Here is a 26,635-nt window from a genome sequence, read left to right on the forward strand (position 1 = left end):
GAGTCAGGCTCAAACAAACCAAACTTGTAACACACACCAACCTGTTTCACTTATCTGAGCTACATCATTGGGGAAAAAAGGGACAGATCTGGAAGACAGCCACGAACCTTCATCCATTTCTCAGAATAGATTGCATTTTCTCTCAATTGGGAAATGTGAATAGCCGCATTTAACACTGGCAAAGGGGTATTTTACCACAAGAGCCAACTAAATTTGAATAAAATTGAATAACTTTTCCAAGAAACCAACAGAGATCCAAGAAAATAAAGAGGACATGTTCCTCATTAGTTTTACCAGCTACAGTTTAACAGAAGACTGATCATTTAAATTGGTAAAGCAAAACCTACATAAAACTTGAGAGATCAAGCGGAACAATGGTTCAAGGTCTGTAGCTATCAGTGGAAATTAAGAGCTGTGATTGGCTGTGTGCATGGTCTCAACCACCACATTAGGGTTGATTGACTGAAGATTCCCCTGCCCATTATATTCATGCATCACATTATCTCCGTAAACCAGATTTGCTTCTTTATTCCGGAATCCAGAAACGTGCTTCTGAAGTGCTTTTATTCTTCCTTTCAGAAGAATCTTGCAGGACTGCAATAAAAAGCTTCCTTAGATATTTGAAATTGTTCATAGCGGAAGTACTACAATGCATTGGGGGGATAATTTACTATAACCATACAGGATCATTTACTTTGGTAAGACTTCCTGTGAAATTACTTATTCCCAAAAGACTAATAGAAAGAGTTGGTGTTAGGAAAGAAAGGAAAAAAATCACACCCAAAGGCACTGTAATCATGAACAAATGTAATTGTTTCAGTGAACATGCTTACAGAAAAAATACCAGAGTATATTTTGGCCTCTTGCAAAACATTACATAGCACAATAAGCTCAGATCATTATCATTTGACAAAATAAGAATGAAATGGTTAAAGGAGTAGTGGTTCAGGATTTCCATTTAAAAAAACCTAGAACCAGTATTAACTTTTAATATTAATAGTGTACACAGTAAAGTTTGCATTAAAAAAAACATTATTCATTAGCTGACCCAACTATCAGTCTCCTAACCTTGTCCTGGGCAGAAGACCAGTTAATAGGTCACCCTAAACCACCAACGTCTGACAGCGAGGTCTTCAAGTGTTTAAATCCTGGTCATTAAAGGCTGAAGAGCAATCCAACCTTCACTGCCAATCTATAGATCACTTTTCCCCACATGAATCACAGTGAAAGTTTCGAAGTCCAGCTGAGGATTGAAGGGTGACCTATACAACCTTCTGGACTGGGACTTTGAATAGTACAAACATTACAGGATTGGTATTTGGTTGAGTTGTCTGGTGGATGCTACTGCAGAGCTAGTGGCAGTTGAGTGACTAGGCATTCACTTGAAGATCTTGCCCTGACTGAAGGGCTTGCCTACGTGTTTGAACTCTCCCTCCCAGGCAAAATACTCCTTCACTAAGGTCTTGGTCTCTTCGTTATCTGGTTCCAGTTTCCGCCAAGAATAAGACTCGTAATCGACCTTCCAGTCATCACACAACTGCAAAATAGAGACAAGTGAGAAGAGGGAGGGGCACAACAGAACCCATGACAAAGGGAAAGAAAGCAGTGCCTTGTGAACACAAGAACTGATTACTGGTTGAAATAGTAGGATTTGAGAGGGGAGTCAAGGAGATGACCAAAGACTGCAGGAGGGTTAGGCTGAAATCTAGGGGAAGGGTTAGGGAAATGCTGAATCAAAAGAGCAATTCAGATCAAGAAAGTTGAGAGATTAGGCAATTCATGAATGAAATTTATCAGACATAAAAATAATCAAGTATTTATTTGCTCCCCAATGGAAGAACATAACTCTTTAAGAGGAAACTAATAGACTATGGTAACAATACCCACTTCAAATGCCAGCTGGTGCCCCCTGAGGAGCCACACTCCCGATATTGAGCTGTTGCCATCCTGCCCAAACAATGCGACACTGGCAAAGGCGTGCTTTCTCAGGCGGTCCAAACGCTGGAACATGCCTGCAGCAAGCAGTAAGAAAGCCATTAACCAAGCCTTGCAACTAAATGCATCTCTCATTCTGCCTTTTAAAATGTACTGCTCTGACTGTGTAGCTTCCAAGTTTATGTTCAACGGTCACTGGTGCACCACGTTACCAAAAACTACACCATATTATGTACGTCAGCGTTATGCCTGTGGGCCATTTTGTGCTCAGATGCAGTGATTGATACCTCCATGTGAAGATCAAGGCTACTTGTTTATCATACCATCACTTTTGACTTTTGAGAATATGCTAAAACCAACCTCTGACAATTGAGAACTGCACAAGAAAACTTTACTTAAGATAGTGGTGATCTTAAATTTGGATAGCAGACCAATAGGAAAGACTAGCAACAATAACTGCAAACCAAAGGTTTCCTGTAGTTATTGATTAAAGGTGGTGTAACCAGTTATGGAGACTAAGGGGGTGATTACTTACTCACACAGGGGCATTAGGTGTTGCATAACTTAAATCCATATCTTTTTTTAGGTTTTGTTCCCTCCCTTTTATCTCATTAGGTTTTGGCTGAAGATCTGATATTCAGTGTCAAACATGCAGAAAATCAGACATACTTTTTCACAGTACTGAAAGTCATTCTCCATTACTAACATTTGCCAAGCTTAAGAGGTGCAACAGAAAGGAAATCCTTATTTTACAAAAGAAGTGGCATGTTATTGATTACAAACTCTCTAGACTGTGAAGGAAACAATCATTTCACTTTAACAAATTCCACAACAAGAAATTATGTCGTGTCTTCATCAGATAGCTGATATAGTGGCTCACTTTAATAATTTTGCAGCTTTAAAAGCAGGTAGAAAGGACAAACTGAGCATGCAGCCCCAATTATAAATTGCATAAACTCCAGCCAGTGTTGCTACTGTTGCCAGCAGCCTCCTGTTGCAGAGTCTCAAGTGACATTGCCTGGTCTAGTTTTTCGGAAAGACCACCCACAAGCAAATTCCTACACCCTTTCCATCCAAAACCAACAATTCTCACTCCAACAGGATGGGAATAAACATGCAGTACAAACAAGAACTACAGCCCCAAACCCCACAACATCATGCTCCCAATTACAGCTTCACTGACCTTACTATCACTATAGCAGAGAATGCCGTTACTGCCCACTCCATCCTAATGTGAGCCCATAAAAACAATAGGTCATTCAGCTCATATTCATACATTTAAATGTACAAACCCGTGATGAGGTTACAGCTCATGAAGACCTTTCCTAGCTCACTGGGGAATTTGTACTCCGAGTACCATAAGGACCATCCCTCTTGGTCCAAGTTCTTCCAGAAGTAGGGCAGAGCTTCAGTGAGGGTGTCCTCATTGGAGTACTTGCGTTTGAACTCATCCAGAACAAAAGGGCTGCAAATGATTGATTGATGATTCAAAATGAATGCTTAAATGGACAACTGAAGCTTTACATTTGATGAGTCACATTAACTAGCAAAAGCATGATCAATAAGTATCTTTGGTTCATGCACAAAAGGAATAGGGCCCTAAATCTAAATTTTCACCAGAAAGTACACATGTAACAAATCAAACATAATATATTTTATCTCTGGGATCATCATACTTAGTTTACCAAAATTTTAAGCTTTCTGCACATATAGGACATTTACATGCCACGGAAAGTTGGCTGCAGTTTAGAAAGCCATTCTAGTCGCATCGCATATTGAGCCACAGCTGCAGCAGGAGAGCTTAAGATTAATGTAGAATGACATTTAAATTAATCAGTTCTTATAAGTACATGTGAAAATGCAAAATGCCGTTGAAGTTGGCATCATAGTATAAGTTTAAGATTTTCCTTTAACAACTGTCCGTTGTGAAATTGTGAACACCTAGGCCTAGTCTTAAAGTTGAAGTGGGTTTTCTAAGGAGTTCATTGACCTGGAAATAAACATTTGGGAATCATGGGGCTGAGAACTTTGAATAAGTAACCAGAGGACCCTACAGTTCCAGAGGGCAACACCTGGCCAGCAACGCTACCAAAGGAAGAGTCAAGTGAAATACAGGGTCTACAGCAGGGCTCTCAGAGGAAATACCAGTGCCCTTTAACACAGAGCTGAAAGTTTACAAGGCAGGATGGAAAGGAGTTTCCTGCTAGCAAAGTCGAGTCCTTCCACTATAAATCACCACACTATTAAACACCAAGAAAGACCTTTGAACTTGTTTTTGCACAACCTTTCAACATTCCTTAGGTATACATTAAGGTTTCACTTGGAAGACCTAAACTATATTTAAATATAAGGTACAAATTCTCTACCTCCCCTCCAGAACACAGTAGGTACAAAAGCAGAGGAAGCCGAGCCAGAACATGCGTCTAGTCAGTTCCTGCCTCCTTCCTGATGCTGTTACGGTGCTCCATGTCAATAAAGCAAATTAACTTGAGGCCTTTATAACTAATCTTTTAAACCAGTGTATCTTTGTACCTCTGCAATTATTCATGCTGACAAAACCAAGGAAAGGGAAATGATCTGACATGAATCGGGAATATTGCAACTGTGTGTCACCATGAGTAAAACGGAGGATGCTTGAAAGGTCACCAGACAATGTGGACAGGGACGTAGGAATCCGGTTAGAATGTCTGGGTAAAGGTGAAATTTTTACCTCTTGGCAAGGGAGGTAAAAGGATCCTTGGCTTTGGGTTCAGCTGCCATGACCTCCTCTGTGGGGTCTCTCTCCTCTTCCTCTGTAATGTTTTTCTCCTTTGGAGGGTCCTCCTGTGTTGCCTTGACTGTGATGAAAATATGCATTATGTCCTGCATTGGCAAAATATATCCCCGTTTACAAGATACCTTTAAAAGCCATACATCATACCCACCAAAACTAAGGCTAAATACAGATATCACTTTACAACCAATAATTACACCAGAAAGTTTCTATCCATTTTTATTTTTACACATGAGGATTTGCTAGTTTAAGACACCCAAGTCAAAGATATTTGCTACTACTGGGACCCGGGTGGAGCTTCCTGATATGCACTAGCTGCCTAGAGCTCAGAGCAGCTGGTTTCTTACCCTCACACTGCGCTGCTTTCTCACAGAGCTGAACTTCCCCCAGCACTGCACTGAACTGGGCCTGGTGCACACAGGTAATGAACCATCGAGTTACATTAGCAAAGTTCCCCCTCAGGCTGGGTTCCAAAACCTAACAAACAGAAACCATGTGGCTAAGTTTTTTTTTTATTTATTTTTTTTAATCCAAAATCATCCAAGAAGCATTTCATCTTGCACTGAAGGTGCCTTTCATACAGCAGTATCAAGTTTACCATTCGTCTCCTCCAGTGGCTAACAGATGACTAGTGCCGTGATCAAAATTAACCCAACATGAGTCATGTTGGGAAATGTTTAAAATCCTCATTTCTGAACACCAGTTGACACCTGATTAGACTGCAGCGAAGGCTGCTTCTGTGTGGAGTCGGACTAGAAAGCATCTGCTACAATACAAATCTGAGGGAGCGTGGAACTCAAGCTGTAGTACCTGCTTGTAGAGGAGGAACAGGGCACACACCATGGAGATGTCTGCCAGGGTCACTCTCTCCCCTACCATGAATGTGCGAGCATGCAGATGCTTATCGAGCACAGACAGCACTCCCTGGATTGTCTCTCTGGCACGTTGTGTCACCTGGAACAGAAGCAATAAATATAAATACAACAGACTCCATGCAACAAACCCAGCAGTGTTCAGAAAATAATTGGCATACAATATATGTTATAAGTTGGGCAAATTAAAGATTGGTATCGCTTTAGGATTTACACTTATTTCAAGGCTGGTAGGTTCCACATACAGGGATGGAAATTAGCTACTTCTACTACATATGTAGGTCAGAATCCTTGATGAAACTCTTAACACTTTAGACTCGGGCCTATTTTCCCTGTTTTTGTTATGGTATTTATGTAACTCCTTGATAGTTTGTGACATATGCATTGATATCAAATGAAAAATGTGTTGGTTACTCTACCACTTTTGATAAAAATACATTTTCAGACAGTCTGAGAAATTGTGTCAAGATTTAAAAGGTACACGTCATTCACGAAACCATGAAAATCTTATCATCTTGCTTTGTAACAGATTGAACAGTGGCATACTCTGTTATCAGCAGCTCCCAGAGTTGGGTAGACCCAGGTGGCAACTGAGGGCACTATCTCAACATCAGCAAAGTTCACCCATTGCTGGATCAAAGCACTGTCTTGAGGGCTGGTTCCCCGCAATACTTCAGTGGCCACTGAAACAAAAACAAAGTGTACCACAAAAGCTGGGATAAAGATGCTGGGAACAGTTCAAAAATCACAGGCACATTAAATCATTGGTTCCCTGCTTGGGTTAAAGAATCCATAATTACATTTAAAATCTTCCTGAAGGGTCTCCTGTCATCATTTAGATAAGCCTGTTTTTTTTTTTTTTGGGGGGGTATAAATTTACACTGCAATTTCTCAAGAGGAAAATATCCACTGCCTGTATTAAGAGGTCACTGAAGTGGTTAGAGAGTTTTTCACTATTACAATTCTAAAACCACGACTCACTCAAAAGAGGTGATACTCACAACAGGGACAAAAGGCATCATGAGTAATTGAGACATGGAATTGCCTACACTAAGGTGCTTAGTGAAAAAAAAAATTGAAATGAACACACAAGAAATGAGTCAACCACTTTGTATTTTTACTCCACACATATGCAGCACCCACTGCTTTTATTTTCTGTTATTGTATTTAAATAGGGGAGGAAGGAATGGAATTTGCAAAACGGTCTCAAAGGCCTCGAGACACCAGGCACAAAGAAACTCATTCTTCCCCAAGAGAGATTTTAAAGAGTGACTGAAACGCTTCTTGGCTGAACAGAAGAGGGGAGGAAAACTTATTTTATGGCTGAAATATAGCAAACCCAACTTCAAAGCATTAAATTCACAGTTAGAAATAAAATCGTACTTAAAAACCATTAATGATACATGAAAGTACACTTCTTGACTTTTTAGCGAGTAAAAGTAAATGTTTCTCCCTGTGAGCAAATTGTAGGCAAGCTGCATACTGCATTAATTAGACTGGTAATTTACTTGCAGTGAAAATTAAGCCTGTTTTTTCTGTTGGTCATTAATTTGCAACTCTAAATTGTTGCCTTTCACTACACTGAAAGAATGCACTTGATAAGCATTCCAAAGCAATAGTACAGCACTTAAATACACATCCATTTACTAAAAGGCCTTTATAGACCATAGAGTCAAGTCAATGCTTGTAACATATCATCTGCTAGGTGAGAATCATACAGGTTTGAACATTTACATAGTAATTAAAAAAAAAAAAAAAAAACTACTGAGGCCAGGGGAGTGAAAAAAAAAAAAAACAGCATTCTTTTGACCACACAAATATTACAAATGAGGGAGAGAATACAGTTCTAATTTTAGTACTTTCCACATGGCTCTCGGCACTCATCTCAAAGGAGAATGGGATGGTATGGTGAAGTATTTCCTGGAGATTAGAGCAGGGAGGCTACTTCTGCTGATAGAGGGTCAGTGCTGCAGTGTAAACAGGACATCCTAATCAGAGAGGGGTTTCCTGTGACGAGACGCCAGGACAGCAGGCACACCCTGGCTGAAAAGCACATACAAACCCAGGTCCTGGAAAAGTGTGGATCCCAGTGACAGAGACCTGCATCAGCCAGCCCACCAGCGGAGTGTGTAACAAGACGAGGGGGAAAGTTTCCTCAAAGACCAGGGCGCAAAATATTAGAATCCATCCCATCAAACAGCACTGTCAAGTCCCGTGTCCTGAGGTGTGGGCATTTGTTGCATCACATTACATACACTATTTCAAGCAGTTTTATAACTTATTTGTGCCCTGTATCATTCGCTATTGCAGGTCCAAGGGGAAATGGGCACGATTATCCCTACTGATGAAGTCAGAGGATTTTCCGGTCTTGAAAGACAGGCATTGTTTTACTTTGTGGGTCAGAATTCACCTGAGCAATGAAAAAGGTGAAGCCAAACAGGAAAGCCTAGAAACGAAGCCAAGCACAGATACCATCAAGCCAAGAATAGTAAATGTCATTATACAAATTCGATTCGAAAAGCTAGAATTATATAATTCCAACCACACATGGGTGGTAAATCTTAAACATTACAGAATTTCCAAAGTATTGTTAATAAAAATGAATACGAGTAACCCCTTTTGCATTTAAATTGTGCTGGGGAGAGTCCACAGAGCATGGGATGAAATTAAAATTTGTCAGCCTTGTCACCATAAAAAGCAATAAGTGAGAAATCCGAAAAAGTATCCCAATTCCAAGTATCAAGATTATGATTGCTCCTTTCAACATTCTCCTATACAATTAGCATAAGCACACAAAGCCATTTTACCTAGGGAAACAAAATACTGCTTAGTCAATCTATGAATAAAAATGAAAACATTAAATTGCAGCAGATTATTATTATTATTTTAATTGCAATTGCTTCAATACAGACTCACCGAGTATCATAAGCACTGCCACAGAGAAAATAATGCATGAAGTGGCCCTTTTGAAATGATAATGGCTTTGAAAAAGCTCAGCAGTTCAGAAGTCCGAATACTGTTGTATGTACACTGACCTCTGGTGCTAAAAAAGTGACACTACAGAATAAACAGCTATCCATCTTTGTATACTCAGGCCTTCCTCCAAAAGGATTTAGACAAATGTTACTCGATTTGGATGACATTTGAAGCAGAGTTATGGTTATTTAGCCAAGATTAAGTCTTGCCATGTCTGGGTATAATTAAAGGTAAAGACCAATATCGCCTTTTCGTATCCAAGAAAAAAGCCACAAACAAGATTCTCCCAAATAGGACATGTTTATTTTAAAGGGGTGCCTGACACTTACCATAGTGAGCAATTGCACTGCTCTCAGTAATCTGAAAGCCATCTTCCTCAAAAACTGGGACCTGCAAAAGATTAAGCTTTTACAACATTCAACAATCAAGAATGTCATTAAGGAGAAGATTTGGGCCTTAAAAGGTTTCAAAATAACATGCGCATAGGCTGTACTTATTACACTGCGTTACATTTGCAACATTACAGAGAACATTGCCAAATACAAAACCTAGTTGCTGCATCAATCAAATTGGACAGCAATAGGGAGGACAAGCAAGATGACACAAAGGTCAATGTGTAGTGGCAACCAGGTATTTTAATTTAGGCTATACAAGTAGGCCTTCCCTACACTCAAAGAATCTAATGAGAAATTACTAATGCACGGTTATATAACATGTTGCACAAAAAATTGCATTTCAATATTTCATAGAACAGCCTTACTTTCCCGAGGGGAAACTTGAAGGACCCTTCAGATTTCTGCTGGTTTCCGGGTTCAAATCCAGGGGGGGCAGAAACCACATTGATTTGCACACCGCTGTACTGGGCAGCAATCAGAGCTGGATAAGACCTCCAATAGTTTGTGTATGTGTAGAGAGTCTCCAAAAACATTAATAAAATGCCACAAATTAATATGCAGGTAACAGAACTGGGTATACATTTAATTCAATGTGTGTAGGGCTACAGTTCCACTAAATTACCGATAACACCTCTAAAAACTAGAAACAGAATAGTTAAACTCCACATGTTTTGATTAACCTTTATTAAATCCTGTATCATAATGCTAGTGACTCATCCAAAGTACTTTAAAAAGGAAACTATGCCAGTGTTATTCAATGTTTTAAATTAAATCCTAGGGCAAATTCAGATGAGCTATAAATGTGTATGTTTTACTTTATATAATATCCCCACCAATAAGGACTTTTGCATCATTTATAAACAAATACAAATCTACAACATGGTTTTAACCTATTCTAAATCGGTGGTCTGCGACCCTGGTGCTGGAGAGACTTCATCTAACAAGTCACCTTAAATGACCAATTTCTAAATACTGGGAACACGTGAGTGTAATTAAGCAACTCAACCAAGCGGACTTTTGAAATCTAAAGGTAATGAGAGGATTACGCCAATGGTTTCTAAATGACTGAATTTAAGAACCACCTGCTAAATTGTTTCAAATTAAATACTTGCAGGCGTTTCACAATTGGCGGTAGAAGGGAGACCTCCAAAACCTGCAGGATAGTGGCTCTCCAGGACCGGGGTTGGAGACCGCTGCTCTAAAGCATGTGTCGTGTTCTAGTAGCGCAGGTTTCCGCAGCTCTACGCAGATCCGCAGAATCCCACCGATCCCATTGGTGGAGCAGTTCAGAACTGCGGAAATCTGCTCTACACGAACACGACCATTGTTCTCCGAAAGATGCCCATCACAATCACACTAATGGTTGGCTACTCGTTTGAAGTGAAATGAAATAAAGTGAAATTCTGGGTCAGACCATCACCACCTGCAACTTGAAAGCAGCTATTTCTCACATTTCAACAGAATAAAGTCAGATATGTTATACACACATACGCTCCTTCAGTTTCCTTCTCGATGTCACAAGACACGCAGAATAAAAACGCATAAATCAAACCGTTTGATTAACCACATGCCACCACGTACCGCCATCTTTGATACCAGACAGCCAAATCTGCCCTGCTCCTCCTCCTCCTCCTGGAAAGGGACCCCAGCCGCGCCCCGCTGTTCATAAAACCTCCTGCGGCGTGGGAGGGGCTTACAATGCAAAACACCTCACCTGCGGGCAGTATTGACCTGGCCCTATCACTTCCATTTGGTAATTGGCTAAATTGATACTGTAGCATTTCCAGAAGAGACAGCATAGTGACAATGCTATTTAATGATATAACTCATTTCCACATATATTTGCAATTTGTCTCCCAACGTTGTCGCCAGGTTGTGTAGTCCCCAACCCACCCACAACCTTACTACAATGTTGTGAGAACATTGTGTGTAAGGTGGGATACACCAGCCGCCTAGCCACGGGTAGGAAAACATGTCCCAGAAACAATTCAATACAAATTGTTTTATTTTATTATATTTTTAAAAGAAACGCATGTGGTATTTATTTGCTATGGATAATTTTATTATAATGTAACAAAGAAATAGTCTGTGACAATCAAGTTGGCTTCCAACTATTGGTTACATTTGAATTGTTTTCATACAGTGGTTTACCTCAACAGCCTGGCAGTCGTGTGCCTAAACTTTGCAGCGCATAAGCTGGCGAGCTCCACCGCGCTCCAATGAGGGCTGAGGTGATTCAGTAGTTCTAGCAATGGCAAACCAAATGTCGATCATCAGGTTTTTCAAAAAAAGACGTCTGGAGGAAAAGGAGTGTGTTATAAACTCTCTGTTAAGGACCACTGCCACACTTCCAATTACATCAGTGTGGAGAGACTTTTCTCAACAACAGCTAGGATAAAAAAATCATCTTTGCTGAACCACTTCAGTTTGCTGTCTTTTGAGAGTGAATTTACAGATACATTGGATTATGATGAAATTGTCACCATATTCAACTCAATGCCTCACCATCTGCGCCTTGTAGGTCATGCCTTATGATATGTCTACGTAAGGTACCATTTTATAGTACTACTGCCCGCCATGGTATACATTGTAACATCAAATATAGGCTTGTTTGCCCATGGAGATGAAAGCGTGTCTGAAGATGAGTTTTATGTTGTTGTCAAGTTGACAAGTGGTCGAAAGTTAGTCTTATTTTAATATGCTGGGATATGTAATTACACCGATCAGCCATAAAATTATGACCACCTGCCTAATATTGTGTAGGTCCCCCTTTTGCCGCCAAGACAGCCCTGACCTGTCGTGGCATGGACTCCACTAGACCTCTGAAGGTGTGCTGTGGTATCTGGCACCAAGACGTTAGCAGCAGATCCTTTAAGTCCTGTAAGTTGCGAGGTGGGGCCTCCATGGATTGGACTTCTTTGTCCAGCACATCCCACAGATGCTCCACTGTATTGAGATCTGGGGAATTTGGAGGCCAAGTCAACACCTTGAACTCGTGATTCATCAGACCAGACCACCATTTTCCATTGCTCCCTGGTCCAGTTCTGATGCTCACGTGCCCATTGTAGGCGCTTTCGGCAGTGGACAGAGGTCAGCATGGGCACCCTGACTGGTCTGCAGCTACGCAGACCCATACGCAACAAACTGCGATGCACTGTGTGTTCTGACACCTTTCTATCAGAACCAGCATTAACTTTTTCAGCAATCTGAGTTACAGTAGCTCGTCTGTTGGATCGGACCACACGGGCCAGCCTTCGCTCCCCACGTGCTTCAATGAGCCTTGGCCGCCCATGACCCTGTCGCCGGTTCACCGCTTTTCCTTCCTTGGACCACTTTTGATAGGTACTGACCTCTGCAGACCGGGAACACCCCACAAGAGCTGCAGTTTTGGAGATGGTCTGACCCAGTCGTCTAGCCATCACAATTTGGTCCTTGTCAAAGTCGCTCAGATCCTTATGCTTGCCCATTTTTCCTGCTTCTAACACATCAACTTTGAGTATAAAATGTTCACTTGCTGCCTAATATATCCCACCCACTGACAGGTGCCATGATAACGAGATTATCAGTGTTATGCACTTCACCTGTCAGTGGTCATAATGTTATGGCTGATCGGTGTATTTGTATATGTAACGAGGTTGCTCCAAGTACTATACACTAGTATAAAACGATTGTATTAGGAAATAATATACAGTGCACGTCGCAAAATAAATTAAATAAATAAGTAGAAAAAATGCCTATCCAAATTTTTCTAGGCCTATCCAAAAAAAAAAAAAAAATCTGGCTACGCCCCTGGGACAAATAACACACACACACACACACACACACATTATTTGTGATGCCTCGCCATATTATTTATCAAAGCTTCCTCATACTTATTTATTAGAGTTAATTGGCATAAATAATTATCTTGTCCTGTCTCAAAGTGGAAACTATAATCTCATGGGTCAACTCTACCCACATAGGAAATGTGAATAAAAAAATAATTATGTTGACAATAAATTACTTTTGAGCACACTTAAATATAAAAGGCAAAAGAGCAAAGACCAAAACGAAGAGAGAGTGCCTCAATCATCCATCCATGCTTACAGTCGTGTAACAGTTAACGGGCCCATCCAGATCCTACACTGCATGAGCAATTTGACATGAGACAGTTGCTATAGTAATCAGAGTGGGTCAATCCATGCAACCTGTCCCAAGACAGTGCTGGTGGTGCAGAACAGGACCAATATCCAGTCGTTATTATTATTCATATTATTATTACATTTCGACAGAATACCAAGCAGAATGTATACTTCAAATATCCATAGCAGGAGGGGTGAACGTTGCTATTTGGAATATCTTAAAATGCAATGAAAATGACCATTGCACAATAAATAAACCCTGGTGGGAGGACGCATATAACCTATTCACAGCCATATCATTTTACCCAGCCTACATGTTTTGTATGTTTTTCCAATGATAACACGCTGGTACGGACCGTGATGCTGCCTGTGTGGGATACCCGTTAAATAACTAGCCTATATTCTGGCCACTGAACGCACGCACATTAATGCTGCAGCTATGCGTAATTCTCCCCAGCTTTAGAGGACTTAGCCATACGCGCCGCCCAAAGGCAGAGAGATCCGAGGCCAACACAGCGACAGCGGTCCTATCATGAAGCCATCAAACCCCCTTCTAGATTTGGGACATTAATTGCAGACGCAGTCAGCAGCGAGTCGCCTGGGAGTCGAGGGGCCATTGTCTCCAAAACACAGCGATGGGAAATGAAATCGCAAACGCACAGCACATGAAAGAAAGCGGCTTCAAGGTTACAGCTGAATGATATGCGGACGTCTTGGATGCAGTCTGAAGTATTTCTGCGAGAGGAAAGGCACTGCGAAAAAACACACACATTGAGTCAAGGTGAGCATGAAATGATGTCTGAAAATGGGCACCTATTGAACAAAGACATTATGTTACGCGGCTGTGATTTATTTTTAATGTATTTATTTTAATATGCGTTTTAGTGTTAAATCGTGATGAAAGACCCAAAGCTTATGGTGTGCAATTGAGTGATATGTTTTTGAGGCGGTATGAATATTGCAGATTTGATTGTGTTTTATCTGTTTTATTTGGAAACGTCTCCCATTTATGACTGCAGCCGACCAGCTTCTTAAATACACCATTATATCTTCATATAATATTGTATTTCTATCAATTATTTTTAGTATGTACTGGTTTGTAGCATGCATATATATATATATATATATATATATATATATATATATATATATATATATATATATATATATATATATATATATTGCATAGCCCTGACGTAGTAGGTCTTTATGTACCGGTACCAATGTAGTTTTAGTGTAATATTTTGGTTTACGGTACTATTATTTAATAATTGTACGTGTACAAATCATTGTTGTTTTTGTTATTATTATTTTTTATTTTTTATTTCATTTTTAATGGTGATATTTTAATACTATATGTAAGAAAACACATCCGAAAAACGTGTGTGTAAAGGAATAGCGTTGACAGTATAAGCTATGGCTAATTTTTTGTATTTAGCCCGCTTTCAAAATATGACAAATTGCTGCAATAAATGTAATTTAAGGTTATGTAGAAGTTTATAATTGAGTTTTTGTGTATGTAGCCCATATGCAGTGTTGATATTTAATAGAATATCATCCCTCTATTAAGGGCATGTATACGCATGAAACAGATAACCAGTCGGCCTATATTTGAATTAACTGGTGCAATTGAAAATATATATGTAATTTTAGAATGTTGCCTTATAAGCATTTAAAACAGTTTTCAAATGAAATAAATCCCAGACCTGTAATAGGAGTCAGTCTGTGTAAGGGAATATCTTTGATCTTCAATCTGCAATTATTTGTAAAATAAAGCAATGTAAAGTGGATCTCGTGGTGTGTAAGTCATTTGGTAAATGTATAATTCCTATAGCTTTAGGAATGTGTGCTCTCAGCTACACAAAGGCATGTATTGATGGAGATATACAAGAAATTGCAAAACCCTTTGAAGTTCTTGTGAATCGAAAGTGTTGGCATTTGACTGTATCATTGGCTCAGTGAATGTGGTGGGGATTCCATACACTGTACAAATTATTCATGTTTCTGGCCTTTTACAATAAGTGCATATTCATGTACAAAGTATATTGATTAATAGCTTGATTTTGAATCTGAGAGTAATGCGTTGGTAAAAAGGCATTTCCTTCACAGTGATTGATTGTGAATTTAATTAAACATCCCATTTCAGTTCATGCATTATTTAATTTCAGTGGCCTACACTTACAACAGTCTTTGTGTTTTGCATGCAGGTTTCCACTGGGGACCATTCTTATGTGACCACCAAGGACAGAAAAAACAACCACTGCCCTCAGAAAGGGATTCAAAGCAGAACAGTGAACGTAAAAGCCGGCTGAATTTGTGAATACGTCCAACTATGTGAGAAATAAACAACACAAAACATGACTTCATTGCCTCTGAAGGAAAGTGTCCCAAGAAACAAGGCAAAGGATTCTGGTCCGGCTTGTGATTTTAAAGCATACACTTTCCACTCTCTTTGTTTAAGTGTCATTACAAAGGAACAAGGGGGAAGGTCAGGAATCTAATGAACCTCGTTTGCTGGGTCTTCTTAGCTCCTCAGAGGTGACGGAAATGCTCCAGCAAAACAACAACAACAACTACTCGTGCTTGGAGAGGGGTTGCAATAACAGGCAAATAATTTTAGAGGCCAACAGCCAAGGCGGCGGACCTCCTTTCGCCAGCCTGCTGCAGGTAGCCTCTTTGCAAGAGTTCCGCGGTGCGCAATGTCAGCCGCAGAAACTAAAGGGTTTTAGGAGCTGGGCGGTGAGCAGCGTGTGTGCCAAAAACCGGAAGAAAGCAGCCCTTTCAAAAAGCGATCCCCGGCCTTGTTTCCAAGGGTCGGGTGGAATTACGGTGAGCAAAACAAAAGGGGTAAACAATACACCTGCCAGCGCCGGCTCCCGCCTGAAAAAAAGCTGCTGTAAGTCGACTCAGTCGAGGCCCAGCGTCAGCCTAGAAGTACAAATTAAAGCAGCAACGAGCATATGCTGCCAAAACCCAAGAAGCAGAGCAGGCAACGTGGGATCATTGGTAACCGTGGCAACTTTGAAAGCCTCTGAAGGGAGCAAAACACAGACTCAGTGCTTTTTCCTTAAGTCCGAAGCACAGAACTACTGCTGCGCGACGAGGAGTAATTACAGGAGGCCTCCTCCATCTCTCGCTTCTGAATCATCCACAAAGCCGGAAGGCAAACATGGTTTTCTGGTGGGAGAAAGGCCAGAAGACACAATGACAGGGGAAGGCAGTTCCTGTGCGAAGGAGCACACAAACAATGTGGCTAAAAAGGCTGGGAGTATGGACAGCAAACCGCATGAGCAAACAGGACAGGAAGGACCTGCTTTGGATGTTTTGACGATCGACTTGAAACCAATTCAGAAATGGGATAAACTTAATGGGCCTCTTCCTTTTGAAGATGGGATAGCAGGAGTCTGTGAGGACTGTGGTCTCCAGTCATCAGAAGAGACCAGGCAAGGAAGAAGGACAGGACGGGATTGCATCGTACAGCAGCTCCCAAAAGCGGCGGGTCAGGAGAACAGGATTATGGAACATGATCGTCAAGAACACTCCTCCACCCAAGGGCAGGTTGAGATCTGTGTGCACAGCTGCGATTCCCAAAAGGGAGCAGAAAGTCCAGGGAACAATGATCAAAGGAGACCTCCAGTGGAAGGCATGAGAGACATCTCCAAAGAACATGATAATTTAACTGGGAGCTTCAAAGAGGAGTCAGCTACTGTGCTGAGTTTGCCACCGCAGCGTCAGTATTGTTGTTCTCCATCACAGCTTGCTGAGAGCCACACTGATAGGCGTACTCTAGAGAAGGCTTCCACAACAGATGTACCCAGCGGGAGAAAGCAAAACACCCCACTGGATAAGGTAGACCAAACCCTAGGCTTTGACCGTGATGAAGCCACAAACCATGGCACCAGAGAGTTCAAAGACAAGGTTATGTCACCTTTCAGGCACACAAGCAGCCACAGAGACCGTCATTGGCACGGTTGTAACGTTTCTTATAATCCGCAAGAATTTAAAATCTCCGACTCGAATCCTGAAGGTGGCAGTATGAAATGCACAGTGGAGTCACCCCACAGAGGTGTCCTGGCCCAGCCACACGGGGTTACCTGCAATCCTTCCTCCTGGCAGTGCCCTACCATGGGCCAAGCAGACTCAGACAGTCGTGCCAACCACTATGATCTTCCTAAGGGTGAGACAAACGGCAATCAGGGTGTCCAGTATGCAGCATCAGACTGCAGGCAGAAATGGTTCACTGGCTGTCAGGATTCCTCAGAGCACAGCATTGAGGATAGCCCCGGGAAAGGGGAATGGATCCAGAATGCTGGAGAACAACACATTGGCGGCAAGGGCTGCACAACAAGATCAGACCCTGCCTGTGTTTGGGCATCTGACAGTCCCCCCTCACGAGGCCCTGCGACTGGTGCAGCAAAAGCCCCGGCCGGGCTTAATCCACCGGTAACCATGGCGACCCCCTCAGCTCAGGAGGGATCACCGTCTGAGGTCGAAGGTCGGCTTCCTTCCCCAAGCGCAGTCGGGCAGCTATGTGCTCACGGAAACTCGGCTGCTAACGAGATGGGACGGCCAGGTATCGAACCACCAGCGGCAGATGATGAATTTGGCCTTTTTGTTCAGGCAGGGGAACACCTCTGCTGGGAGGACAGCTTTGCGGATTTCAATCAAGTGCCTTGCGGGCAGAACAGCACCACCGGTGAGTCCCACTGCTCTCCCATGTGTGGGTTGTTCTTGATGCAGTTAAGAAGTGAGCATTTCTGGTTCAGGTGGAAGTGGAGGTGGATTAGGGGCACAGCAAACTGGCAACTTGAGACACTTTTTCACAGACATGGCTGCAGTTGAAAAGAAGCTCTTATGACATACCTCCTGGTGTCTATCTTGAGGGACAGGTGCAGGCAAGCTTCAGATAAATTTGCACATTTGGCTTTAGCGATAGAGCAAACGCAAGCTGTTTGCTTTTGCAGATGGGGAAATATGAATTAAGAACTGTCTCATTCAACCTCCTTTGTCTCTTATGAGAGGATGTCTGACTTGAAATAAGTAAATACTATATACAAAACACATTAAGACAAAGAGACAGATAAATAGGGCATCCTAAGACATCAAATCATTATTTTAACTGGTGTCACACTGAAGTTATCTGACCTGACCTGAATCTGTTGTCAAAAAAAAATTCTTATATTACAGCACTCTAATTCAGGTATTTATTATTTAAAGGCCCCGTTGGGACTGAATTTGCACACTGATGGGCTTTGGCTGATGCATTACCCCCACAATAAGCCTCTCTTGGCTACAGGCTCAGGAGAGAGTATTACAGAGACAGGGAATCCAGACAGGCAGCTACAGACTAGACAAATATAGGGCAGGGTCACGTGCTTCCTTGGTGTATGATTTGCCATACTGAAAGGAAGCTTCATGCCAGCTGATGACTTTAAAACAACCAACTAATTTACAACAAGAAACTAGGCTAGCAAATGCCACTGACATCCATACATTCTGGTACCTAAATTGGAATAATTTTAATTAATTGGGCTTTATTCATTCTGCACCAGGTTTTAGTAGGTCCCTGGGACTTGGACTAAAGAGCAACAGAGTTTCAGGTAGTTTAATATTTATCAAGGGAGGTCTTGTTCACTTCATATGCTTTGATTTGACAGCATGCCCTACAGTAAGTATTATCATTGAATCAGGTGCACCGAAGGAATGAAAATCTTTCCAATCTGTAACCCAGCTGTATTCTGGGACTGAAAATCATAGCAAACAAACCAAAATGTTCTGTAATTTCATTTTGCCTTTCATTGTTTATTTGTTTTTTCAAATTACTATAATCACATGTATGCGAATGGAGCTTTGAAAATATAGGGGTAAGATACAAAGCCCCATTATTATCCCTAACAGTTGCCAGTATCCCAGCCCTAGCCAATACCAAATTGCCAGTATTGTTTTTGTTGGAAAATCAAACCCTGACCGTAACCCTAGAATAATGTTAATTCTAGCCCAAAGCACACATTCATACAATTACCTGAAAATCTAAATGAAAGCCATTCGAACCATCAATCTAATCCAAATGTTAAACCTAAATTTAGCCCGGCCTTATACTTATTCCTTATTAAAACAAAGAATTCATCTTAAAATAGCATCGGCCACAGCTCGCTGTTATTGTGTTCCCCCTCTCTATAGAACATCATTCCAGTCAACACTAGCAAATGCAGAAAATGAAAAATGTTCTTGTCAAAGTTAAAAGCGCATCTATTTGATTGTAGTTATAAATAACAGGTTTGTTTCTGAAGTGCACTGTCCTCGTGGGCTCTGCTCCATTTCTCTCCCTCCTGCACAGTACTGTTTGATGCCAAGACATATAATACTGCATTTTATACCACATATAAAAATACATTGTACCATGTATTTGTCATCCTGCCTGTGATTCATCCCACAGCTCCAGCACATACAGGCTGTGAGACAGCATCTCTTTGCCCTTCTTCTGCTGATGCGACTGTCTGTCAGCCATCAGAGGACACGTGGGCTGTGTTTCCACAAGAGGGCAGCAGCAAGCTGACTGCCAGGGAGGATGGAAAACAGCAGTTCGGGACAGGGGGGCCGTGGTGGCCGGAGAATGCTGTGGAGGAGTCCAGGAAGCCCACTCTGCTAGACCTGGTAAGCAACATTGATCAGCAAGTTTCCATTGCAAAAGTTCAAAGGTTTTTCTGAGTTTTGATGTTGCACTTGCTCAAGGTTTAAAGGTGCAGCGGAGCCCTCTAACACACAGCTTTGAGACATGTGAAACACCAAATGTCCTCTTAGATTCAGGAGAAGATCTTGCTAGTTATGTGTAAGTGATCATATTTATGGTTGTTTGGAAAAGTGATCATGAATGGAATTTCATTTTCTTCTATGTTATGCATTGCTGCTTTTAACTCCCAATTCAAGTCAATGGCATTGTTTTCATGTTCTACAGGCACTGAGTGTTCTATGTTCTGTGTTCTGTGTAGCCCACCTTGTTGCAGGAATCCTTTCCCAGCGAAACACCACCCTCCTGTGAGACAGAATCCATCCCAACCTTGTACCAGCTCCTGAGAGGACAGCGAGGACACACGGACACAGCGGGGGAACAACGGCAAGTCAAGCCGTGTCTGCATTTTGTTCACAAACTACCTGAAAGAAAAAATATGATTCAAAAAAATATTAAATATATATCAAAACTAAATGGTGTCATTTCAAGATAACATTTTGCAACTTTTAAGTTATGTCTAGAATCACTTTCCAAATATCAGTATGAACTGGCTTACCCATAAGGCTGTCTGTCTAGTGTCTCTCGTGGCTGTAGAAGAAACTCAAATCTCAACTTTTTTTTTCTGTCACTACAGTAAAGAGTAAGGTGCGAAAAGCTACCTTCATTGTTCATTGACTTTAAAGAGGTTAAATTTTTTCAACAAGATTGACTTGTTTCTGCTGAAATTATTGTGATGCCCCCTACTATCCCTACTCGAATAGGCCAACCTCTGGTTACTGCCCACAAGAGGGAGCCCATGGGGTTTATTCAAGTGTTCTTGTTTCCTAGTCCTTTCAATCTATTGAATATATAAAATAAATATAATAGACAAGACAGATTGTATTATGAATTGAAATGTGTGCATATCAAAAGACAAGGCACCACAATCAAAAACATTATTAAGATGTGAATTAGGGGCTTGACCAAGACTGTACAGAGCACTTCCTTTTCTCCATGTCCAGGTGGGTGGGTTGTATAAAGAAAATAATAGAATATATGAAAAGTGAAAGAATATAAAAGTGAACCAAAAAATATATAAAATTTACCTAATGTGACAATTATACCCACACACATACAATATATATTAAAAGTGAGCGATTTAAATAAATCACACACAACCCAGATCCTCAGGCACTACCTGGCTTGTGTAAACACCAACATGAATTAAGTCCCACGTCCAGATCATATTGCAGCTATCCTGCCTTCTGCATATACACAAACTTACAAATTGATTAAATCCGAAGTTAAAATAGTTTTAAAAAGCTAACAAACATTTACAGTAGTAAAAACAGTGGCTGACATGCTGCTCCTGCAAGCTGCAATTAAGTCAGGCAGGCACCACGATTCGCCCGCAAGGGAGTCCAAGCAATCAATGCTGGCTACACCAAAAAGGATAAAAAACACCTGCCTTGCCCGTCTGCACAGGCGCAAGGGAACCTCATAGGAGAGATTAATCTTACACTGCATTTCCTCACTGTTAATGAGCTTCAGACAGCCAGTCCACCAATTACATAATGGTATAAGAGGTTGCACTGGTTAGATTCTGATCAGAACAGAATAACTGATTTGTATGTGTTTCATTAGACCTTCTGACAATAGAGGAGTGTAGCCTTGTTAATTCTTCCGGTTGGCTTTTAACAGGAGTTGGCTGGAGGGTCTTCAGGATGTGAATGAGATGATTGGCTTAAAATTCAGATGGCCGGAGTCTGTTTCCCAGACACTGCTCCTCCAGTCCCTGCATCTTGAAGCAGACTGCAAGGTAAGTGCAGTCATGTTGCATTATGGGTGCTAATAACTTGATTTCGTTTGAAAGGTTTGGATCACCTCAGCAGGTCTGCCTTTACTCCCATTTTCAATGCAATACCTTTCAAAATGTTATTTTCCCCCCACAAAGTAACATTTCTTCTATTATCTCAATTAATAAAATCCAACAAAAATAATAATAAAAATGTCTACTTTGAACAGGAAGTCATTAGTTTTATCTGGCTACATTTTCAAATGTGGAGCAAATTTTGTCTAGCTAAGAAGCTTTCATAATTACCTGCTGTTTTTTGTTATTTTGCTACCAAAACTAAATGAATCACAATGAGTGTGAATGTGAAACAATAGTTTCACTTGTTTCACCAATTTTGTCCTGGTAACCATACACACACAAATAAATAAGTAAAACAGAGTAATTCCCGATAGCAATCCAACCTAATTGTATTTAACTTTACTGGGCAGTTCCCCATAAACTATATGTTGAGTGTGCCATTCTTTACTATAAATATAGCATAACCTAGCACAACAGTTTTGACCTGCCATCATATTGAATTGTATTGCTATAGTAGTCAGCATGACCAAAGTAATGTGAAGTGTGCCACCTCCTGGTATGTTATGCACATCTCATCTTCTTGCACTGTACGGAATGAAAGCCATCAATTCGGGATTCATATGTTTAACCTAAACAACACTGTGATTTTTGAATACATCAAAACATATAGCTATACGATAACCAATTCCAATACAAAAATGAAAAAGAAAAAAAAGAATGATCATGGTTACATAAAAGTGTCACAAAATTTGTTATTTAAAGTAGCTGTGGGAAGCTGCTACCAGATCACACAAATGAAACTTCTTTAATCCGGCTATCTAATTCCTCTTTGAAATATAAAAGCATATGTTAAGCATATTTTTTTTTTAACCCAGGCAGGGAACTTCAACAAGCCAGTCCCTTAACATGCATTCAAATGATAGATTACTGTAATTAATTGTAATTGAAACATGGTCAAAATATGAAATATTTGTAACCTTTCATGTGTCACTAGCTCAAGTGTTCTACAAAATAAAAACTTGCATGCAAAGTGCTACTCTACATCCCTCCCCCCTTATTGATGTAGATGCAATGTTCTTCACCAAAATCTATATTTATATTTTATATTGTTTAGCCACTTTCAACAATTCATGTATAAAAGTGTTAGAAATACAGGCCATCCACTTCAATGTCAAAATCTACACAAATGCAAAATCTGTGCTGGTGTGCTGTAAGTGGTTTAAGCGAGTTGAGTACCTTGCAAATGTAATGTTGCTGAGCTTTGTGTATTTGGTGCTTGGCTTGCAGGATAACGGGACAAACCCCCGAATGACAACCGACAGTCCCTGCAGAGGTGTTGTCATGGTACGTCAATGGACGCCCCCTGCCAGAAAAACTAAGGCAAAGGTCGCATATGACATTAACAAGAACCTGCTTCATTAAAAACAATGCTCTTTCTGGAATTCTCCCTCAGAATACCAACATTTCAACTGTTCTAAAGCAAAACTGTTTACTGCAAGAACTGACTAAAAAAGTCATAAAACTGGAAAGGAAAAAAAATACTTTTTAACAAAAAGTTTTAAATGTTTGTTTTTGGAAAACCCTTTGCTTGTTGTATACCATCAAATCCCTCTGAAAATGGCAAAGGGCATGTTTTTTTCCAGTATTAAAATACTTTTAACTACGTTTTTGTTTTGTTTTCCTGCAATGGACAAAGTCATGGAAATAGCGTAAACTTAATAATAAATTTGATTAAATAATTTGTTGATACAATGAATGTATGCTTTTCTTTTGCGATTCTTTTGCCTATGTTTTAAAGGAGAAAAAACAAAACAAGAAAATGGCTCTGCTTTAAAGAATATTCAGAACGTTATCCCCTCTGATTCACGTCTCTTTTTGCAAGCTCTGATGGGGACTACAGTTCACACCTTTAGCAGTCTCCACAGCCCGCTTCCTGCTTGTGGATAATTGACAAGAACAATTCCAGGGATTGCACCAAGACTCAAAAACTGCAATATTAGGTGACCCACAGACCCTCAAAGACTCTGGGGTCAAGTTGACCAATCAGTGTTTTGGTGGGTGATTACCAATGTGATCTTTGTTTCTACTTGTTCAATGATCTTTAAAAACAAACACACACACACATATGAGGAAAGACCAATAGGTACATTTTAATGAAATCAAGTTAATGAAACACTAACACAACCATGTTTCTTTTGTTGCTTTTTTTGCTTTGTTTTGTTAAAGTTGATCCTAATATAACCAGAAACAAACCTGGGAAACTCATTCTCAGTGGGGATTAAGCTAGTGATCCCACATCAGCTGAAGAACAAAAACATTTATTTTAGCTTTTTCTAATTTGTTTTTCTATGTGTGGATCTGATACCTAAGCCACTAACGATAACTTGAATATTGATACGGATACTGTCTGTCATTTGTACAATTTACTTTAACAACTTGTTAACAAGGTGGTTACACAAATGAATAATATTTTCTGACATAATGAAAAACGAGTGTAAATTGGGAAATGAATGTGTTAACTTCAATAATGTAATAAAGGCAATGTTTCTGTGAGTGTCACATGCCTATGCTCTTTATTTGTATTCGAAGAGTTGGATTTATTATGTTTTTTGCAAGTTAAGAACACAGTTATAATTGAAACAGGTGGACTGTTGTTCTGGAATGAAACGTCTAAAAGCTTTAACAAATGAAGAAAGGTCAATGCAATATCCCCATGTGCTTTGCCATACCTCACTTTGGTGAATTAAAATCAACATGAGCTCCTTTCCAGGTGTTAAATGAAGCAGAAGGGAGTAGATTTACCAAGTACTGCTGTAGCTTACTGGAGGAGAATAGGATGCTTTAAAAAAAGATTTACCATATGAAAGCTGACTAAAAATGCATATGTTGTAAGTCACCCTGGATAAGGGCGTCTGCCAAGAAATAACAATAATAATAATAAATTGCATAAGTCTTCTTTCATACAAGGGAAACATTAACAAATAAGAGAAGTAATTGAAGTTATTTGATCCTGGGAGCTACATCAATCCTATTTATACTACAGTGACCTACAATCTTTCACAGCCTTTTTTGTGTTCAGAAAAAGCTAAAAATAGAAAATACAATTGCCTGAGAGCAAAAAACATACACTATCCGTGCACTTTTTATGCATATTAGAAAGTGATGACTCTTAACAACAATAAAATACAGCAAATTACTGCGATTTTAAGACCATATCTGCAATGTCCTTCATGTAGTCAAGCTTGAGGCATTTTTGGTTTTGTTTTGTTTAATTTGAATGAAAAAAATCTAACAATGATCAATCCAACACTGTTTTTCAGGCCTCAAATAGTTGTATTTTAAATGTGTCAGTGGCATAAGGCTTGTAATACTAATACAAAATAATACATTGAGCAATGAATCTGATTAACATCCAATGAAAACAACAAAGCTACAACCCTAAAGGATTACACTTTAATTCCCTTGCACTGTATGAAAATGTATATCGGTATCATTTCCTTATACGTCGGAGCAAATCATAGAGGATGTGAATATCTTTTGGCATCGTTTTCATTTCTACTTTTTGTAGAGGATGCACAAGTTATATTGTGTGCCTTGTCTGACCTACAATGAAGACATTGCTGTGCGATTTGAATGTGGCCCTGTGAGCGATATTTGCAACAGGAAGTGCAAGCATATTTCTTATCTCTTCTAACTGAGCTGGTTTGTGAGTATGTGTTAAAACCACAGTAGTGTATTCTCTTACTTTAATGCAGGGACTGAGGCTGTTTTCCTGTCTGTGTTGTAAGTGAAAGATTGTTACCTCCCAGTGCTTCCGAATACAGTGGTTCTCTTAATGACCCAGGTTGGCTGACTACATTTGGCTATTCAGTCACACAAAAATAATAGTTTTAACATTAAGGAGAAGGAAGATGCCTGATACCTCCGTTCATATCTGTATATATATGACAAATAAAGCCAACATATAAGGTCACACTGTTCAGAACAGACATATACAGCAGATGCCAGTGCAATTTATGTATATGTATATATGCATGTATGTATGCATGTATGTATGAATTTAGTTTGAGACAACTATTTTATCCTACCACTACTGATAATGACAGCACATCATTATGATTCCAGATCACTAAAAACAAAACCACCACCATGGACCAGATATGGAGGATCCCCGGACTCAGCCAAGGTTCTGAGCCCAGAGTAAAATAGGTGTGATTATAGGCTGAGAGCTTGAAAGTCTATATATGGGAATAATTTGGAGGAATCAATTTAAATGCTGATTAATATGCAAGGTTAAGCAATTAGATTGGCTGCTGAATAAATCAACATTATAGTAGATACGTCATACCCTTTGGTACAATTCCACCTCACCACTTATGAAATCTTGTGGACAACTCTCAGAAACAACAGATCATTGTGCATTGTGATCAATATCAGGTTCATTATCAATATAGACATGTTTACCTCATCCCCTGTAAGAGTCAAGGCAAGGAAAATCAGATATTTTTAGTCTGTCTGCTACAGACTTCTCCAGACACATAAAGAAAGGCAGATACACACAGGCCCAGTATGAGCCAAAAAGGAATTAATTTGTTCAATATAGTTGCTGATCAATACTAGAAATTCTCACAGTATTCATGTGGTGTTCATACATCAGGTCATTAAGAATTAGTGAGAATGATTGTGACATGTGGCCTTTTCAGTTATGTCTCCTGGTTTAAAAAGAAGACTTTCATGATACAGCAAAGCAAGCATTCTGGTGGCATGTTAAAGTGATTCCACATGAAAGATGAAAAACATTAATCTTAGGGACTTAGAAAGTCTTTAAATATCAAAATAGCAATGGTTACAGTAGTTTTGAAATCAGCAATTGTGCCTTAAGGTTAGAGCTACGGACAAAGACGGAAATTCAGCATAAACAACTGGGTTGCTGTTATAGATTTTCTTGTTAAATGCATAACAGGAGATTTGTGCTGCCTGT

General features: G+C 40.1%; 2 protein-coding genes across 3 annotated transcripts; one reads left to right on the top strand and one right to left on the bottom strand.

Annotated features, from left to right (window-relative positions):
- Positions 1-792: 792 nt before the first annotated feature.
- On the bottom strand, positions 793-10,608 carry LOC136749530 (elongation factor 1-gamma). Of its 2 annotated transcripts, XM_066703931.1 has the most exons (10): positions 10,533-10,608; positions 9,317-9,472; positions 8,886-8,946; positions 6,127-6,263; positions 5,519-5,662; positions 5,056-5,185; positions 4,646-4,772; positions 3,228-3,400; positions 1,888-2,012; positions 793-1,537 (listed from the first exon to the last, which is right to left on the bottom strand). In XM_066703931.1, the coding sequence occupies exons 1-10, from the start codon at positions 10,536-10,538 to the stop codon at positions 1,379-1,381; spliced, it is 1,218 nt and encodes a 405-aa protein (XP_066560028.1). In that variant the 5' UTR covers positions 10,539-10,608; the 3' UTR covers positions 793-1,378. The 2 variants fall into 2 exon arrangements, with proteins under 2 accessions (XP_066560028.1, XP_066560027.1); XM_066703930.1 differs by lacking the exon at positions 10,533-10,608 and having other exon boundaries at positions 9,317-9,484.
- A 2,888-nt stretch (positions 10,609-13,496) lies between these two features.
- On the top strand, positions 13,497-24,213 carry LOC136749532 (uncharacterized). The gene is made up of 6 exons (XM_066703934.1): positions 13,497-13,853; positions 15,280-17,768; positions 19,509-19,726; positions 20,062-20,186; positions 21,483-21,600; positions 22,942-24,213. Exons 2-6 carry the CDS (start codon positions 15,620-15,622, stop codon positions 23,074-23,076), a joined length of 2,745 nt encoding a protein of 914 aa, XP_066560031.1. The 5' UTR covers positions 13,497-13,853; positions 15,280-15,619; the 3' UTR covers positions 23,077-24,213.
- The last annotated feature ends 2,422 nt before the right edge of the window (positions 24,214-26,635 follow it).

This window comes from Amia ocellicauda, chromosome 5 (assembly GCF_036373705.1).
Source record: "Amia ocellicauda isolate fAmiCal2 chromosome 5, fAmiCal2.hap1, whole genome shotgun sequence".
NCBI classification, from domain to species: Eukaryota; Metazoa; Chordata; class Actinopteri; order Amiiformes; family Amiidae; genus Amia; species Amia ocellicauda.